Below are 19,552 nucleotides of genomic sequence, written 5' to 3' on the forward strand. Positions count from 1 at the left end.
TTAAATTCATGAACAGATGAGTTTTGGAAGAACAACACCACAGTAGATACATGGTCATTTTGGAATAAATCTCTTGAAAAACTAGTGATGAAATTGATAAAACTTGCTTTTGGAAACAGAAGACACGGCGAATAATTCTTTGATATCATCTGGTAGGCATTGGACTAAAGACAAGCACAGTGCTTCCACTATAAAAGCAAAGATAACATAAATTTGGACGGCCCGTGGCTAAACAGCTGCTGATCATAGGAAGAAAGGATTCCTTTGCCATCTGCTGTCTGGAAGAAGATTGCTTAATTTAATTATAATCTGAAAAACTCCAAGGTCATTAACAGTGTAGACAGACAAGGACAGACTGTAAATCTGAAAATGCATTGGTTTTGAGTTGACTGAGGGTCATGTGAAGGTAATGCAGAGCTCAAATTTTAATGGTATAAATGCAAGAGAGTTACAGTCTCTCATCTGTCTCTTTCATGGGTAGAAACCTCCACCAGAAGCAGTAAGTGTAGGGCTTCAAGCCTCCAACTACAATTTCTCTGATTCCCGGTAATATAAAAATATGACAACTTGCCCTATCTTTTCTTGTTTGCATACAATTCAAGCTGTAATGACATGTAACTTGGTGATGATTTCAAGTGATGAATAAGACTGCCTTTTCATTCTATATTTTCCTTCACTTGGTTGGCTGAACTCACAACTTGGAGAAATCTGTTCTTGGTAAAGCAAACGCTAAGCGTTTAAAATTATCAAGGGAACATTTTTCAACATATCAAATGAGCCAAACCCATTTTCATGATGATGATGGGAGAAAATTATCTTTCACTACTCTCATAAGAACACACAAATGCAATCAGTGTAAGGTAAGTTTTCTTGATCTGCTGTGAGGTTAGAAATTAAGAGTTGAAAATGAAGTTCACCGACAGACTCAAACCTCTGATATTGGCTAAAAAAGTAAGGGACTCAATTGGGATGACTGAAGCCGTTGCTTGTTAAAACCAAGCTTCACCTCAGGTCACTGGTAAGTGGTAATCCATGTGCTGCATTATCAGAGGAACACACAGAAAACAATCTATCTATAAAGAAAGGCACCACAAAAAGTTTTATTCCTTGTCAATGAGAAAACTAAATTCATCAAATAATAAAATTACTTTTGGCTATAATCCACACCACAATGAATCATAAAACTATGGAGGGTTTGTGGGTGATAACAGATTTACACAAAAATCCTATACTACCCACACTACAATGAAAAGCCTACCAGAACCAAACAAGGCGATGAAGAAGAGACCACCAAAAAAAGGTGTGAACGGAAGAATTTCTGAATACAGGAATGAAGCTTGAATAAGAATGTGTGTGGAAAGGTGGGACGACTTGTACAAGCGGGAGGAGTTATGGCACATATTCATTCTCAAGGGTCGGTTGTGTTCGAGTCACCATTGCTGCTGGTGCTTTCGTTTCCCCGACCATTGTCATCTGCAGGGATTCCCCCACCTCTGCAGCCCTCTCCATCTGTTGCACTTTCTTCCTCTGCTTCAATTTCTGTGCCCACAATATGAGGAATGACAAAAGCACTAACAGCAATAATCCACCTAGAACAGACCCGATAATTGGCCACACTTTTTTAGAGTTCTTCTTCTTTCCCCCTCCACTTGGCCCAGGACCCACGTTTGGAGGAGATGGAGTTGGAGACACTGGTGCTGGAGAAGGGGCAAGAGACTCAACAACTATTGAAAAATGCCCTTGCTGGATTGTCGAACATACATTTCCAGACGTCACATTGCTCAAACTCGGAAAGCCATGTAAATCAAACCACACGCACTTTGCAATAGACCCATCTGGAGCTGAACGAACATTCAGGAATGAGATATTTAGGGGGTTACCAGATGCCATGATGTCCAATTCAGGCAAATTCGTAGCAGATAAATTTGAAGCATCGTAAGCAAGAAGGCCCAACACTGGAGCAATGTAAGTATAACCAGGCAGCGGATAATATCTCCGAGACCAATTGCCCAAATTTTGGTAGACTAAAACAACCCTCTCCACATATGGCTGCACCACTACTCCTTCTGGAATCCCAAACTCTTTGTACATCCGAACACCTCTACTTTTCAAGCTACCACTCCTGAGCCTCATGGCAGCAATCTTAATCCCAGTCAAATTCGAAGGAACAATCCCATCATACGGAATGCCAGTCCTAGGTAGAACAAATGCCCTATAAGCATAATCTTGGAGGAGAGCATCAAGGGCACGGGCACTGTTTGTTGATTGAGCATTAAACCTCGGCAACCAGAGGATCAATGTAAGAAGAGAAAGCATCGCGCGACTTCGAAGAAGCCCCATCGATGCTTTGAGATGTTAGAATTCAGCAGAATAACACTCAAAAAACGTTGCAAAACCCAAAAGTAAAACCAACCACGAAGCCAGCCCTCACAATCTTCTCCTTAACAATACCCCAAATCCAAACCAGAAACTAAAAACTCTAACTTGAAGAGATATTGCAGCTAGGTTCTTCCAAAGAAAATTCAACGACTACAAAGCCTCAAACTTGCAACTCCATAGTTGGTGGGTGACACGTCTATCTATATATATATCTCTCCTTTTCTATATCTATAAAAATAAAAAATGGAAACAACGGATACTGTATAAAAGAACCCCAGATTCGCCAAGTAGAGAGTATAAAGCAGTTCTGAAAGGTTAACGGTAGAAAACCCTTTATATTTTAATTTTTTCTCTCTTTTGGAATTGCTTGTACAAGACGCTCTCTTATAGGCCCAAATTAAACACAGAACTTTGCGAATCTTCGCAGCATTTTCTCAATAAGAGTCGAAATTAAAGAGCCAATCTTCACAATTACAGCAACTAATTAAAAGTCTTAGAATTAATCAAATCATGTGGGCTAATAAAATGACTGTCAAATAATACACATTCCAAAGAAAAACCGAAAGCAACGATAGAGACTTTTTAGTACCTGGATTCAGAATTCCAAATGGGTTTTTCACTTGACAAAAATTAGAGGTTTTTCTTCTCCAAAACCAAGCTGCTGAAGATTCACATTAGCCAAGCAAGAATCTTGAGATAATAAATCATGATTAACTCTAGGCAAGAAGATTTAAAAGGAGGGACCTTTTTAACCTAAACCCATCTGCATTATGGTTGAATCAAGAGAGTAACACAACAAAATAATTTATTTTGCTTTTGGAACTGACCCCTACACTGCCCTCCCTCTCCTTTTACTCTTACATATATATATATATATATATGGAGAAAAGAGTAGGGCGGGTGAAAAAAGAGAGAGTAGAGATTATAAGAGGAAAAGACAGGAAGGAAAGAAGCTCTGTAGATGATGATGGAGATGAACCAGTGTGGACTGGAGAGAGAATTTAAGGATAGAAATTTTCTACTATTTTTTCTACCAGTACACCTAGTGCTGCCACCATAAAACTTAAAAACTAAAAGAACGAACGCAATGGCTGATAAACACTAGAAATAGTAAAATACCAGCAGATAATAGGGGAAAAGAAACATTTAGCAGCGATAATAATAATGATAATCTTAATTATTTTGATTTACAGGTGTGTAAAACATTTGCTAAACCCCTCACATGATTGTTCTTTGTGTTGTTACTATTATGCCCATGGGATTGTTGCGGCTACCACCCACAAACAAAGCCCTCTGTGTCTTCAACTTGAAGGTCAGATTGAAAGGGCAAACAAGAAAGTAAGAAATGTGAATTGAATAAACAAACCGGAGGTTAATTCAATGAGACAAAATTAAATTAAATTAAATAAAGGTATTTTCTTAAATCAATTTCCGAATAGAAAGGTAGTCTAGACTCTCAAGAAAGTCACCTATCTTGAAATATATTTTTTATTATTATTAACATAAATATTGGAGTCAATTTGCGCGCATTTCGACTAAACTTACGGACTCTAAAATTAACGATCATATAAGTTTCTAGTGACCATTATATTAGCAACCACAGAGTTCAAACCTGAGACTATAGAAAATTAAATCTCTTGATTCCAAATTTTTATCATTAGAAAAGATTATTTATATCTTGAAATATTTACAGATACACGTGTGTGTGTTTTACTGCTGCTAATTGGTTCTATAAAAATCTATCGCTGAATTTGAAAGGATGATTATCTTTCATTTTCAAGCAAATCTTGTAGGTAAAGCAGCATAAACCGGCGTGAAAAGTTTATCTTGAAAGGTTGAAGATGGCACAAATGGAGTGGACTACTGGCTCATTGCAATCATGATTTAGTTACGTGGGGTATTAGAAAGCTCGGTATGAATTGTTTTTTAAAATATTTTTTTATTTAAAAATATATTAAATTATTTTTTTATAATTAATAAATCAGAATGATCTAAAAAAAATAAAAATATTATTTCTTAAAAAAAATCACAATGACATAAATAGATTGGTATAAATGACATCGTTGATCTTTCTCAACAACTTAATTAAAAATCCAAACCAATCCTAGCTCTTAACTCCTTAATATCACGAACATAAAACAAATTTTTGAAGTTCTGGAACTTAATTGATTAAATTAAATATTGTCATTCCAGCTCATTGGATCCTGCAAACCATACTCTCCATATTGGACCACGCATGCTAAAGCACGCCTTTGAAGCACATGGATGTGCAAAATCTGTCATCTGTGCACAAAATACCAGGGGCTGCCTCACGGGCTATTTTTGGTAACTTGTACCCTTCGAGGACTCTTGTGAGACAACAAGTTGATTTTTTTTAAAAAAAGCACTGTTTATAAATAAAAATTTAGTAAAATAACATAATTAAAAAAAATTGTGAAATATCATAGCTTAGTACACATCACGATTAAGAAACGCTACTTTTTAAAGTTATCACACGGAGATACGAGGTATGAGAGGGAAAAGAAAAAAAAACTTTGATTATAACATCATCAAGACACATCCAATAACATCAAGGAAGGTCACCAATAATGACTTGACTAGGTCACACTCAACAAGTAGAACACTCTTCATCCAAAGACAAGTGATCTACTCACTGCAAATGACTCACTCCGGTCATTATTGGTGACCTTTCTTAGTGTTGTTGGATTCATCTCTTTAAAATCATTTTTATGATACCAGTGATGTCATAATCGAATATTCTATGTATCTTCATGGTCTTTTATTTTATTATTTCCTTATTTCTTTCTTTTCTCTCTCTCATATCTCCTTATTGTAATTGCTCACTTGCCTTTGGATGAATAGTATGCCACATTCCAGTCGTCGTTGGTGACCTTCCTTAGTGTTGTTGGATTCATCTCTTTAAAATCATTTTTATGATACCAGTGATGTCATAATCGAATATTCTATGTATCTTCATGGTCTTTTATTTTATTATTTCCTTATTTCTTTCTTTTCTCTCTCTCATATCTTCTTATTGTAATTGCTCACTTGCCTTTGGATGAATAGTATGCCACATTCCAGTCGTCGTTGGTGACCTTGTTAGTGTCGTTGGATTTATCTCGTCAAGATCTTTTTTATAGTATTAGAGGTGTCGTAATTGAAGCTTTGATGTGCTTTTGGGATATCTTTCTTTTTTCTTTTTCTCCTCTCTCCTTATTGTAATTTATGTCCGCTCATTTAATAATTTTTTTGAAATACTGCATTTCTAACTAGCTACAACTTTAAATGTTGTGTTCTCAGTCATAACATATAATAAACCGTGATATTTTGCTAATTTTTTTCTACTTATGTTATTTGACTATTATTTTTTTAAAATGATATTAATAAGTAAAAATACCCCAACAAGCAATCCAAACAAAACAAGTCTTTAATCAATCACAATCAAAAGTTTTGCAATGCAACTTGCATTCGTAATTTTACCCTCCCTCAGTTATCCATTAATAATGGAGTATTAGTTATTTATTAGATAGGGGCTTGCACTATGCTTTAGTCCATGCTAAATTTCTCATAAAATATTTAGGCGTTACAAGTGCATTTTAATGAAAGAACAAAAATCTAATAACTCGAGTTATAGTTCTAAACAACCAATTAGCCCTAGGAAAACCTAGTAAAGACCCATTGACCTTTTTCTTTTTTTAAAAAAAACATAATGTCATTTTTACATATTTATAAAATAAAAAAATAGGTTAATTGAAGGTAATGAGATTGAAATAACCTGACATATCGCTTATTTAAAAACCTGACCCGACTCAACAATTTGACTAGTGAACCGAGTGATCTGGGGCCTAGGCCGAGTTATGTTTCAATAGAAATAGGAAGAGGATTGACCCGATACGATCCTGTAGAAAAAAAGGTTGATCCACAACCCAATTAGCCTTTGGGAAACTCATTCAAAACCTTTTAACTTCTGTTTTTTTCTTTTGAAAGTGATGTTATTTTTTTATGTTTATATAAAAAAAAGGTTGATTTGGGTCAACCCACTTGACCCCTGACTTAAAACTTACCTCGAGTCGACCTTCAGATCGGGTTTGAAAGCTATGTTATTATGTGCTATTATTTTAGAATTGAAATTTGCTATTGGAATAGTGACAAAATGGTGTCTAATGACAACTATTATGGTGAAATTTTTTTAAAATAATTTAGCACATAGATGAGATAGGAGTTTTAGTTAAATATGTATTTTTTTTATCCTTATTTTAGATTGTCATAATTTTTTTTATGTATTTTAAGTACTTTTAGTTTTTACTAGATCACTGATGCAACATTGCGGGTCAAATCAATGTTTTTTCCATGTAAACCAATGTCTACGTGTTGGTAATATTTTTTCTAATATAAAAAAATTTAATCGTGTTGGGTTGACTTAACTTTAATGGTCCAAAGATAACCCGGATGATTGTTAAAAACATAGTTTGACTAAAAACAAATCAAGACTATTTTTTAAAAAATATTGAGATAAAAAACATATTGAATCAACCTCGGTTAACTTGGGTTAACTTGCCAAATTTGCGACAAGTATCATGAGACTAGGATAACCCTATAAAAAGCAAATTGAGATAAATTATGAAACTCAATTCTCTGTCAACCCAATATTAAAGGATGAGATTAAAAAAAAACAAAAAACAAACAACTCGAGTCAACTTAGGTTAAACTGTCAAAGATGTAACCCATGTCATGTGATTGGGATATTCCCGTGGAAAGCAATTCGAAACAAATTATGAGGATCAATTCCCAATTAACCTAATGTTGAAGGATAAAATTTTAAAGAATAATTTTTAAAAATACAAAATAAATGACATGAGTCAACCCGAGTTACCCCACCAAACTCATAACCCAGATAATGAGACCGAGATAATCTCATAGAAAATAAATAAAAAAATATAAAGCCTAATTCCAAATCAATGAAATGTTGAAAAATGAAATTGGAAAGAAAATTCAACTAAAAAGATGAAAAAACCTGAGTTAATCCGCCAAATCCACGACTCGAGTCTTGAGACCGGGATAAGCAAGCTCAATGTTGAAGGATAAAATTAAAAAAGATAAGAAAAATAACCTAAGTCAACTTAGGTTAACTTCTAAACCCGTGATCTAAGTAATGAGACCATGATAATTTTATAGAAAGTAAACTGAAAAAAATTATGAAGCCCAATTTCAAATCAATCAAATATTGGAGGATGAAATTGAGGAAAAAAAACAACTAAAAAAAGACATAAAAAACCCTAGTTAAATTTTCTGACCCATAACCGAGTTATGCGACTAGAATAAATAAATTTAATATCAAAAAATAAAATCTTAAAAAAATCTTAAAGAAAAGCACGGTTAAAATGAACAATATTTTGTCAGGAGGGGATGAATGAATTCCCCTCTTAAATTAGTTTATGTTAATCAAATAAAAGATATATAAATAATCTTTAGATTTTCTTTTTAAATTAAAGATATTAATAAGAAAAGAAATGTTTTTACGAGAGAATTAGTGTTTTCAAAGAGATTAAAATTATTACTTTTTATATAATAAATATTAGTGCCATATAATTAAGTTAAAAATATCCAAGATTTTTCTAGAACACATTTATCAAATTCTTTAGCTGCGTGTATTTCTTAACTTTAGGGATTAAAATATATTAGCAACGTTTAAATGTTTTTATTGAAAATAAACATGTTCTGACTCGTGACTATCTGCCAAGGAAATATATCGCGAAGCAGACACCTTATTACGAGCTCGTTTGGCTCAGCATTTGCGGCAACATTTTTATTTAACAGTTGCAACATATTGTTTGGTTACAAAACGAGTTGCAATTTTCATGCACGGGCCCCACCATTATTTGTGTTCAAAACTCAGTTTTGTTGAAGCAGAAACTGCATGCTTTTCACAATGCTACGTTTCCTGTTTATTGCAACTGTGTTTATAAACACAGTATTTTATAGAGGCGCCAAAGAAGAAGAAGAAGGCGGCGGCTGGAACATAAACAGAGCACAATGGAGAGCAGCTCCCTCAGCTCATCGCCAGCCTCTGCTCTTCCTTTTCCCCTTCTCCTTCTCCTTTCCTTTTGTTTTCTTCTTCGTCTTCTGTATTCTCTACTGTTCACGTGAACAGTGGAGAGCAGCTCACCACCAGCCTCTGCCTTTTCCATTGCCAGTCGCTGCTCTTCCTCTTCCCCTTCTCATTCTCCTTCGTATTCTGCATTCACCACTGTCCGAAGAAGAAGACCAGAAACAGAGCACAATGGACAGTAACTCCCTCAACTCACCACCGACCTTCGCCGTTTCCACCGCCAGCCACTCCTCTTTCCCTTCCCATTCCCCTTCTCCTTCACCTTCGTCTTCTACATGCTCTACTGTTCACGTGAACAATGAAGAGCTTCTCCACTGTTCATGGCCGAGCCGGGTCCGGCCCAAACCTAAATGCCAGGTGTCTGGGTCCGACCCAGTAAAAAAAATCCAAAAATATTTCTCAGATATTGTGTTTTATTTGAGAAACTAATGTTTACCATTATTCAATGACACTACATAATTATATTAGAAGGTGATCGCATGATGACGTAACATTTACAGAATTTGATCGCAATCCCAATTTTGTTTCTGATGATACTTTACCTGATGTTGTTGCACGCTCAGGAAGTCATGAAAACTGTAGTTCTTGTTGGATGAATTTCATACGTGATAGAATTACAAATAGTTTAATGGAACAATAAAAAATACTTTATATAAAGTATTGTTTATTTCATGATATAATAGCAGTAGTTAAATATACAATTTTTCAATAAAAAACTATCAATATTAATATATATTTTTTTCAATTATTTTATAATTTTAATTTAAAAATAATTCTTAATCGAAACATTAAACTACTTTGTCGAATAGAAAATGAAAGAAAAGACCAACCCTACTCATCCCTTGGCTATCAGCAACAATTCCTTTGTCGTATTTGCCCTTCTCCATTTTCTCTCTCCCTCTCCCTCTCCCTCTCCCTCTCCCTCACTCCTCTCTGTGTATGCATCACCATCAACATAGAGAGAGAAACAAGAGAAGGGAGGAAGAGGGAAAATAAATAAATTAAAAACCTACTTTCTTTTTGTTTATTCAATTTTGTTCCAGATAAAGAAGAAGAAGAAAAATCCGATTGATTGTTTGATCGATTCTCCCTTTAATGGCGATACAATAGTCAAGTTACGACGCTTTCTTTGTCGTTGACCTTTTCCTTTTCTCTTCGTTCATTGACCTCCCTTCAACCCCCCATATTTATTAGGGTTAGGGTTTCTCGAATGCCACCTCGAATCTCATATCCTCCTTATTTCTAACCCCCTTTTCTCTTCCTCGACGGAGTTTCGCTTTCGTAGGTAGTGTTATTCCCTTGTCCTCTTCTCTACAATTTCGATCAATTTTTGTTTTTAATTTCTTAACTTGACAGGGTGATAATAATATAAAATATATGTGATGGTTAGGGCTAGGGCATCATCTACTGCTGATACGATAATGGAAGGGTCAGGGAATATTTCTGATCCGTACAGAGGCAGAGGCGGAGGAAATAGTAATAGCAGTAACAATTCTTCACCTTCTTCGTCGAGGAGATATGGAATGTTATCAGCTTCTAGTATTCTTCAAGCGCCTATTTCTCTTTTATTAGAGTATTCTGGTCTGTTAAGAACTACTCGTTCATCTCACCAAGAAACAGAGTCTTTGATTCCTGGTGGAGGAGGACTTGGTTCTACTAGACTTGATGGTTCGTCGGCTGCGGTGGTCTCTAATAATGGGGAGGTTGCGATTAGGATAATTGGGTCGGGGGAACATGAACATGACAGGGATAGTTCTGGTGGATTGGTTGTGGGGCAAGTTGGTGGAGGGCAGAATGAGGTGTTGGGACAGCAGCAAACGATGGGTGCAGATGTTCTTCAGGGTGATTTGAGAAGTGATCATGAAGGAGGAGGGGGAGATGCCACTGGTGGTGCCGGTAGTCATCAGAGTTCGAGTGTGGGTGGGGATGGGGAAGCTGCTGATGGGGCTGGGGGTAATGGGAGGGATTCAACATACCAGAGATATGATATCCAGCAAGCTGCCAGGTGGATTGAGCAAGTGCTTCCTTTTTCTTTGCTTCTATTGGTTGTCTTCATTCGCCAGCATTTGCAAGGTATTTTTTGTATATTGCTTTATTAACTTAAAATCAGTGGTTTGGCCTTTTATTATTATTATTTTTTAAAATTTCTAGAGTGGAATTCAATAATGTAAAAAAAACTGGACGCTTGAAGCATGTGGAGGAACCATATTTTGGATAAGCAATTCCTACCATATTCTTGGCAAAAACTGTTAGTTAATAGATATATTGTTTATGTACTGGAAGACTTCCACTAAGATGGGATGGATATTAGTCTATGGTTATTTTGGAGGGATGAGTAGCTTGCAAATGGTTTCCTGGTCAATCAGCATGTGTTTGAGCGAGTTTTTATGAAGCAAATAAAAAAACAGCACTGGTGGTTTTCTGGAGGTTATTTATTTTGTTTTGCTTGCCATTACTGCCTGGGTGTTGCTAACTACTCTTTTTGTTTCTGATTATGACTCAACTCTTTTCCACTGAATTCCTCCTAGTTACATTCTCATGTAATTTATGATGAATCTTTTAACTAGAGAAGAACATTTCTATTGCACTGACCTGTCAGTATCTTGCTCTTCAGAGTGATCCATTATCCATGTACAAAATAACCTCGTTTTTCATCCTTGTCATCACTGCTCTTCACAAAACAGTTTCACACACTCTCACCAGATGTTGAAATCTAAATTTGCATATTTGTGAATCTTGCTGTAAGGTCAAATAGATTCATTTGGCTTACCAAATTTTGTATGTTCTTTTCTTTCATCTCAAATTTCTTTCTCCAATTGGCCCTTGTCCTTTGTATGCAATTGGCTTTTTGCTGTTTTGAGGTGATGATTGGATTAGGTAGTTGATCCAATCCATTACCTAGTGTTAACCAAATGAAGAATTATAGGAAGTCATTGTGAGAGGAGAGGATGGGAGAAGGGAAGAAAAACTTAAGTACAGGGACTAGGAGGGGGAGGAAGAAAGTCAAATATTAAAATATGGTTGGAAGAGAGAGATCTTAAAGAATTGACCTTCTTAATTGGAGCTGTAGATTTATCATTCCATGGAGCTGGATTGGATTACATTTCTATGATATTGGGTGGATTCTTCTTGGGTTGATATTGTGGTGTTTTCATCATGAACAGCTTTGGATTCCCTAAAATCTCGTACAAATTACGGTTACTGAACACGTGAAGCATGCAGGGGAACCATATTTTGTTTTAGTGATTCGAATTGGGAGCATGGTATGTTTTTTTCTACAGCTGTCAGTGAATAGATAATTTGTTTAGGCTGCATACTTTCATCAGAGATGGAATGTAAATTAATCAGGGATTTTTTGTTGGAATGGTCAGCTTTACCAATTGCCTGGGTATTTAGTTTTTAATTAACGTTATTTTTAGAAAGTTCTTTAAAGCAAAGAACAAAAGGACAGGGATGGTCTCTAGGAAGCAAAAAGCTGCATCAATGTTGCAAACCTCACTTTTTGTTTCAATCTAATTACATCCCAGTTGAATAAATCTCAATCCTCTTCAACTGAACTCTTTACTGTCTCGTGTTTCATACTTCTCAGGCATTAAGACTGAAGATTTTAACTAGAGAAGAAATGTCTATGGTGCTAACTTGCTAGTTTGTTATGCTTTAGAGTAATTCATTGTTGATTTATAGAATGACCACCATTTCAATTCTTGTCACCCTTGATATTCTAACAACAGCCTCACCTTCATTCTGTGTGTAAATGCATGTGAATATTGGTCTTTTTTTTCTTTAACTATATTCTATTCCTTTCGTCTTGAATGTCACCGTCCATTTTTCTCCAACTGTTCCTTGTACTTGTAGGGCGGATTGGTGCTTATTTGTTTTAAGATCCTCTAGATTAGGCAGATGATCTGACTCCAGAACTTTTGTTAACCAAACAAAGAATTATAGAAAGTAAGAACAAGAGGAGGGGGATTGAAAATTAAGAGGACACAACACAAAATCCAGGGATTTAAAATAAGAGGAAGATAATCCAACACTTAAAACCATGGTTGAATTTGGAGTGCTCTTGAGAAATGAACGTTCTTGAAGTAAGCTTTTCCACCACAAAACAAAAATCTGTCTATTACCTGTTCATTGCCCAATTCAATAATAAGTTTAAACTGACATATTTTTTCATGATTTCTTATGGTAGGAAAAAGGAAAATAAAATTTTCATTCACAAAAGACCAAAACCAAAGAATATGGATTGCTGCTCGCTAATCACATCCCTAGTTGTTTGTCTCTTGACTTTTTTTAGAGGAAAAAATTCTTATAGAATTTTGAGCATGTTGAATTCTAGTCTTTTTCCTTAAGTTTTTACTTCTTACTTTTAATTTTAAAATTTTTGTGACATTGCTCTATATACAAGGACTTGCAGGTTTCTTTGTTACAATTTGGATTGCTGTTGTCATGTTCAAGTCTAATGATATTCTACGAAAACAAACAGCTCTGAAGGTATTTAATTCTTACTGAACATTTTCTGAGCTTTTCTATAGGGACTTGTGCTTAGTGAGAATTCGAGCATCTCTTAGTTGGATTAGATTATGATTATTGAGCTTAGCAACTGTTGGCCTATGCAGGGTGAGAGGAAAGTCTCTATGCTTGTTGGCATCTCTCTTGCATTCGCGATTCATGTGGTCGGTGTTTACTGGTGGTATCAAAATGATGATCTTCTGTACCCATTAATTATGCTTCCCCCCAAATCTATACCTCCTTTCTGGCATGCTATTTTCATCATCATGGTGAATGGTAAGTTACTGTTTGCAAGTTATTGACATATTTCTCTACTTCTGATTGACTAAAGATGCACTTTATGCTGTAATGTTGTAAAAAATAAAGCCGAAAAATGTAGTGATGGCACTTTATCTCATACCTCATGCATTTGTTAATTTTTGCATGGAATATGTAGAAAAACACCTACACGCAGAGGACCTCTCTCAGCCCTTAGGAATATCAATTATTTCTCATGACTTCCTCAAAAGTTTTTCACCTTAATTAAGTGCAGTTTCCTATTATGTTCTCATATGTGGATGGAATGTTTTGAACCCCTTTAATTAGTGTGCAATTATTTTCTTCTTTTTATTGTTTTTCTTTTCCAGATACTTTGGTCCGGCAGGCAGCAATGGTATTCAAATGTATTCTGTTAATTTCTTACAAGAACAGTAGAGGCCGAAATTATCGTAAACAGGTGAGATATCATATAGAATGTATGTTCGGTTTGGGTTTTTGACGCAGCGTATAACATTGATAGAAGCTAGGGTTCTCAAGCCCTAAGGTTACAGACTTAAGTTGTAGAGAAATTTAGAAAAAACTCACTGATATTTTATTAAAATCTGAATAATAGTTTTCTTCTCAAAATAAACTAGACACTCCTATTTATATTATTCCCAAAATCTTTTATGGGAAATGATTCCTAATTAAAACTAAAACTTGTTATGGGAAATGATTCCTAATTAAAACTAAAATCTTTTATAGGTAAGATTACTAATTAAAACTTATGAATCCATCTAGCATTAGGATTTTTAAATATTAAAGTGCTAGTTAAATTAAAAGTCTCGATCTAAATAGGACAAAGAATCCAAATACTACAAGGTAAATAGAGACAATCCCGCACGGTAACTTCCGAGCCTTATTTGAAGCCCTTCTTGATCTCCAATCATCATGAAATATTAACCTCGCAAGAAACAGGGCCTTCAAAAGCTTTTGTTAAAATTTCAGTTTGATAACAGTTGGATTAAAAGTTATGTTTGATTTATCAAACTGCATTTTAGACTCATTAAACTCTTCGAAATCTAAAAATCTTAACCATTAATAAAATAATGCAACAAACATTATTATGCCAAGAATATGGAAGAAATTTCTCCATGTCAGTTTTGATTTCTTTTAAAAAGACTGAATATTGAAGCTGGTTGGGGTTTGGCATGTCTACTAATCGGACAGAGGTCTCAATCAACTTTCTTTCTGTCATTCTCTTCAAGAAGTTTTTGGCATATACCTGAGCATTTATTAATTTACCTTATTTTCTGACCATGGTAATTTTTTCTAGGGTCAAATGCTTACTTTGGTTGAGTACCTGATGCTGCTGTACCGTGCCTTATTGCCTACACCAGTCTGGTATCGTTTCTTTTTGAACAAAGAATATGGCAGCCTCTTTTCGTCACTCATGACTGGGTTGTATCTAACTTTCAAGCTCACATCTGTTGTTGAGAAGGTACAAGTTTCGTGATTTTATTGTTTTTGTTTCCTGCATCTGTTGCCTCCTTTTGCCTACATTTGGTTAGGAAAATATTGAGCAAGCTGAATGGCCTGTCCCTTCTTAGCCTGTGTTATCATTTCTCCAATCACTCTCATTTTGGTTGGTAAATTGCAGGTACAATCTTTCTGTGCTGCTTTGAAGGCATTATCACGTAAAGAGGTGCACTATGGGGCATATGCAACATCAGAGCAGGTACTGTTGATTTCTCTTTTCTCTTAGATCAGGGCCCCTCTTGGAACATTTGCACATATCTAGGTGTAAATCTGCAGTTATTTGGTTTCCTTCTTTTGGGGTTTTTCATAGGACCCAAAGATATAGTAAACAGTCCACACTCATTTATGCTTTGATGAAATAAAGAACCCATGTTTATACTATGGCAAAATGAAAAGCAAAAAAAAAATAAAAATAGCAGAGAGAGCCATCAATAGAAAGTGCATCGATGGATCAGCCTAAGACGGGTAATTAACTAAGACCCTAAAAAGTCTTGCAATTTTAATATTTCCATTAATAAAATGCCACATCACCAATACACCACCCCTCTTCATTTTAATGATACCCACTCTCCCCCTACTCCCTTTTCCTTGATCTCTTATAAGTTATATTGTACACTTTTTGTGCATAGTTGAGTCCCATTTACTAATTGTTTAATTAAAGCCAAGAACATGAAATATATAATTATTCTCTTTCACCCAAAACCTAAGATAGTTCAATTTTATGTCCTACATGTTATTTTTTTATGCTTTTTTCATAAAATTGTTTAGGGATTTACAGGTTTTCCTTTTATGCACATAATTATAATTCTATTTTTACAAGCCTGGTAGACGTCTCTTTTCTTTTCTTTTCTCTTTTAATTTATTTTCCCTCCCATAGAAAAACTCTTAGCTCTGCCACTGCATGTCGGGGAGGAATAAGCTGAAAACAGGAGCTTTCTCACTTTTCCTAGCTGTTTGATTGCAAATAGTTGGCGCCTTTTTATACAATAGCAAACCTGCTTTATGATCCAATGATAGCTTGAGATGAATAATTCTATATCTTGTGTTTCATCATTTCCTCAGATTAATACAATGGATTTGTGATTATTTTGTGGCATTAACAAAATAATTGCTCTTTAACTTACTGTGTACACATTTTTTTAATCTTTCATGATCCTTCTTTTCTCGTACGTGCAATGAGATGTCACATAGAAAATTGTTCAACGATTGGTCTCTGACTCATTGTGTGCAGAAACTTCGACATGTTCAGCTCTCACTCTCTCTAGATTTCATTAGTGGTTCTTGACAAGTACATGGGATAGTTTTCCATGCATTCTAAGTCATCAATGCTGTAATGCAGGTCAATGCAGCAGGAGATCTGTGTGCCATATGCCAGGAAAAGATGCACGCACCTATACTACTTCGATGTAAACACATATTTTGCGAGGATTGTGTATCAGAATGGTCAGTTTATATGACCTAATACAACCAGCATTTCATTTTCTGTTTGTTATTTGAACATAATTTGCTCTTGCTGAAATCAGTTAGCCAGCAGTAGTTAATTCATTTGTGTTTTATCTGAACTGAGAGTCGGTTTACAGGTTTGAGAGGGAAGGGACGTGCCCCTTGTGCAGGGCTTTGGTCAAACCTGCAGATCTCAGATCGTTCAGTGATGGCTCAACTAGTTTATTATTCCAGATATTCTAGAGGTGTCTACTGTAGAGACCAGCGAGTTTTTCTGCTTGGGAGCTCCAAACACATACCGAAAACTGCCTTTTCCTGATCATCATCTCATCCATACACGTATATGTGACTGTATTTGGCCCTGGCTTGTTCAGTGGTTACTTACCCAAGAAAATCAAACCAAAGATTAGTGGAACTTGAATTGGCTGCCCGTTCTTTTGTTGTATCGGGGAAGGATGAATGTATCTAATGGCTTTTGAAGACACAGTTCCTCAAATGATTAACAATATATATATATATATATACATATCATTTTCATTTGCTGTCAATGAAAGTTTTCCTTGTTATTTTCTGAAAATTGTATATACTCTTAATTCTCAAGGAATGGATGGATGCGTTTACTATTTGGAGCGCTTGGGCTTATTTCTAAACATAGGAACCTGGTTGGTGTCTAGTTTGGAGTGTTTAGCTTCCTGCTTCGTGTTGGTGGCTTACGTTGGCCTTGCACCATCTCTATCTCGTGTCCTGCCAGTCATCAGCCGCGACTGTGCAAGAAGTGAAAGCAATATCTCGATATATTTTTTTTCTTAATGCTTAATCTATGGTATTCTTTCATGTCTGTAAAAGCTGCCTTGCAGTTCTGGCAAAAATTGAATCCCTGCGTAACTGGTGCATGCTGCCATGCCCCTTTGGAGGATGAAATGAGTCTCTGAGTCGGTCTAGACTTGTTGGAGGTGGTTGCCACAAACATTACTTCATGAACTAGTATTAGAAGGCAAGTTCTGGTTAGTGCAAAATGCAATCAGAAATTCTGGGATAATAAGAAAGCAAGGGTATGTCGATGATTGCAAGGAAACTTCAATGGTTGGTTCTACGCAAGGCAATCTGTGAAGTTGTTCCAACACTCTCAAAACTAACTCCATTTTTTTTTAAGGTAAAGCGTGTAAAAGAGTGTTTTTTTTTTCTTTTCGAGGTGATCGCAAAAGAAAAAAGCGTGTAAGTGTTTTAAAAATTGAAGAAAAAGTGGAGGCTAGGTTTTTAGACCGATTGAATTAAATAAGTTGATTTTATTTTAATTAAAAAAAATAAAAATAAAAAATGATATTAGATGGATAAAATTTTAAAAAGAAAATTGATTAGGATAACCTAAGGAAAGTTTTTTTTTTCAAAAAAAAAAAAAAGATGCAACTCAATTTATAGCCCATTAAATACAGAAGAATAAAACGGGATAAAAAAGGGACATAAGAAAACTAGGGCTGAGCATTTTCGGTTCGGTCCGGTTTTGGACCAAAATAAACAACCAAACCGATTTTTTTTTTTTTTAGTTTTGGAACCGAACCGAACCGAAAACCGGTTCAAACCGAAATTACTCCGGTTGAGTTTTTTCTGGGCTTTTTATCGACAACATTTTTCAACACTTCTGTTTTGTACTTGCTTCCATTTTCCAGAAAATCAACTTCAATTTTTGTTTTGATAGATCCTTGCCCAGAAGTTAAACCCAGTAAAAAAATACACAAAACAAAACAAAAAAGATATCCCTGGCTGTGACTGCTTTTTTTGCAGTTAGGTTAGCTAGTCCGCTCTTTCCTGTTCTTCAAGCTCAATGAGCTTAGGGTGCCGTTACACCCCTTCAATTAGAATAGATCTTGATTTAGTGTCCTTTCTTCCTGGGTTTTGGAATTTCCTGAAAAGTGTGAAATAAGAGTGGTTAGAAGTAGGAATCGTTGGAACTAGATGAAAGCCTAGGATAGCCTCAAGAAGCGATTTCAAACACTACTTACAAAATTTTGTAATAGGATAGCCTCAAGACTGGAATTCTTAAACCTTTCTTTGCATATTCCCGCGCCGTCTGAGATGAGAGATGAGAGACAGAGAACATGGAGGAGAAGGAGACAGATTTGAGAGATGAGAGATGAGAAGCAGAGAGCATGGAGAAGAAGACAATGCACAAAACTTTTGAGAGATGAGAGGCAGAGAGAAGGGATAGGCGGCGGCTGAGAAAGTGAGAATAGTGATTTAAGTTTAGGTTAGGGTTAGAAAATATGCTATTTATACTCTTTTTTTTTTCAAGAGCCAGCTTAGTTGAATCGGACCGGTTCGGTTCGGTTTCAAATTTTAAAAACCGAAACCGAACCAAACCGGAAATATTTTGTGATTTTCTAATCGGTTTAATCGGTTTTTTTTTACGATTCGGTTTTTTCCGGTTTTCTCGGTTTTCTCGGTTTTCCGGTTTTTTTGCTCACCCCTAAGAAAAACTAGCCCTAGTCAATCCAAATCTGAGTTAACACAACAAACCTGTAACCCCAGTAATAAAGGTTGAGTCAACCCAGGATATCCTGTCAAATTTGTAGCCTAGATTATGAGATTGGAATAACCTAAAAAAATGAATAAAGAGAATTATAAAGCTGATTTATTTTAAAAAATAAATATTAACCCTTATTAACTTTTCAAACTCGTGATCCAGGTCATTAGATCCGAAATATCCTATTTGAAAAACCATAAACCCAATTCCTAAAAAATAATTTCAATTATACAAAAGAATGATAAAAATAGTGATTAAAAGAATGAGGATCAAAACTGGAATACAAAATAAATTTTATATTGGGTTGAATGGTGAAATTGAAAAGAAAAAACAATTTAGCAAAAGGAACAAAACAAAAATCAAAAGAATGAGGATCAAAATTGACATTAGAAAATAAAAATAAAATTTTGATTGAAGGGTGAAATTGAAAAGAAAAATCACTTTAAAAAAATAAAAAAATAAAGAGGACCAAATCAGTAAAAATAATATATCATAAATTTAGATCGAATGATGAAATTGAAAATAAATTAAACTTTTATAACAGGGCCAAAAAATATTAGAAATCAAAATAATAAGGACAATTTAAAAATATAATACCATAAATTTGGATTCAAGAATGAAATTGAAAACAAATAAAACTTTTAGAAAAGGACAAAGGAAAAAAATTTAAAACCAAAGAATAAGGACTAACTTGGAAAAAACAATACATGTCAAATTGGAATTTGTGGACGAAATTGCAAACAAAGAAACTTATACAAAAATGCCAAGAATAAAAATTAGAAATCAAAAGAATAAGGACTAGAGTTGAAATACAT

General features: G+C 35.0%; 2 protein-coding genes across 7 annotated transcripts; one reads left to right on the forward strand and one right to left on the reverse strand.

Moving 5' to 3' along the window:
• Positions 1-1,074: 1,074 nt before the first annotated feature.
• LOC18100024 (uncharacterized) lies at positions 1,075-3,489 on the reverse strand. 3 transcript variants are annotated; one of them, XM_006381207.3, is made up of 2 exons: positions 2,969-3,489; positions 1,075-2,345 (listed from the first exon to the last, which is right to left on the reverse strand). In XM_006381207.3, the coding sequence occupies exon 2, from the start codon at positions 2,338-2,340 to the stop codon at positions 1,390-1,392; it is 951 nt and encodes a 316-aa protein (XP_006381269.2). In that variant the 5' UTR covers positions 2,341-2,345; positions 2,969-3,489; the 3' UTR covers positions 1,075-1,389. The 3 variants fall into 3 exon arrangements, with proteins under 3 accessions (XP_006381269.2, XP_052310250.1, XP_024458554.2); XM_052454290.1 differs by having other exon boundaries at positions 1,075-2,607; XM_024602786.2 differs by having other exon boundaries at positions 1,075-2,323; positions 2,969-3,488.
• A 5,831-nt stretch (positions 3,490-9,320) lies between these two features.
• On the forward strand, positions 9,321-16,839 carry LOC18100026 (uncharacterized). 4 transcript variants are annotated; one of them, XM_024604219.2, is made up of 9 exons: positions 9,321-9,773; positions 9,845-10,561; positions 12,894-12,979; positions 13,105-13,273; positions 13,624-13,712; positions 14,571-14,735; positions 14,895-14,972; positions 16,113-16,216; positions 16,354-16,839. In XM_024604219.2, exons 2-9 carry the CDS (start codon positions 9,871-9,873, stop codon positions 16,457-16,459), a joined length of 1,488 nt encoding a protein of 495 aa, XP_024459987.1. In that variant the 5' UTR covers positions 9,321-9,773; positions 9,845-9,870; the 3' UTR covers positions 16,460-16,839. The 4 variants fall into 4 exon arrangements, with proteins under 4 accessions (XP_024459987.1, XP_024459989.1, XP_024459988.1 ...); XM_024604221.2 differs by having other exon boundaries at positions 9,322-9,773; positions 9,879-10,561; XM_024604220.2 differs by having other exon boundaries at positions 9,323-9,773; positions 12,903-12,979.
• The last annotated feature ends 2,713 nt before the right edge of the window (positions 16,840-19,552 follow it).

This window comes from Populus trichocarpa, chromosome 6 (genome assembly GCF_000002775.5).
Source record: "Populus trichocarpa isolate Nisqually-1 chromosome 6, P.trichocarpa_v4.1, whole genome shotgun sequence".
NCBI lineage: Eukaryota > Viridiplantae > Streptophyta > Magnoliopsida > Malpighiales > Salicaceae > Populus > Populus trichocarpa.

Excerpts from the sequence above, each read along its gene's own strand:
- LOC18100024 (XM_006381207.3), bottom strand. The coding sequence starts at position 2,340 with ATGGGGCTTCTTCGAAGTCGCGCGATGCTTTCTCTTCTTACATTGATC.
- LOC18100026 (XM_024604219.2), top strand. The coding sequence starts at position 9,871 with ATGGTTAGGGCTAGGGCATCATCTACTGCTGATACGATAATGGAAGGG. Across the intron at positions 12,980-13,104 it reads GAAAACAAACAGCTCTGAAG|GGTGAGAGGAAAGTCTCTAT; the intron begins GTATTTAATTCT and ends TGGCCTATGCAG. Across the intron at positions 14,973-16,112 it reads CATATGCAACATCAGAGCAG|GTCAATGCAGCAGGAGATCT; the intron begins GTACTGTTGATT and ends GCTGTAATGCAG.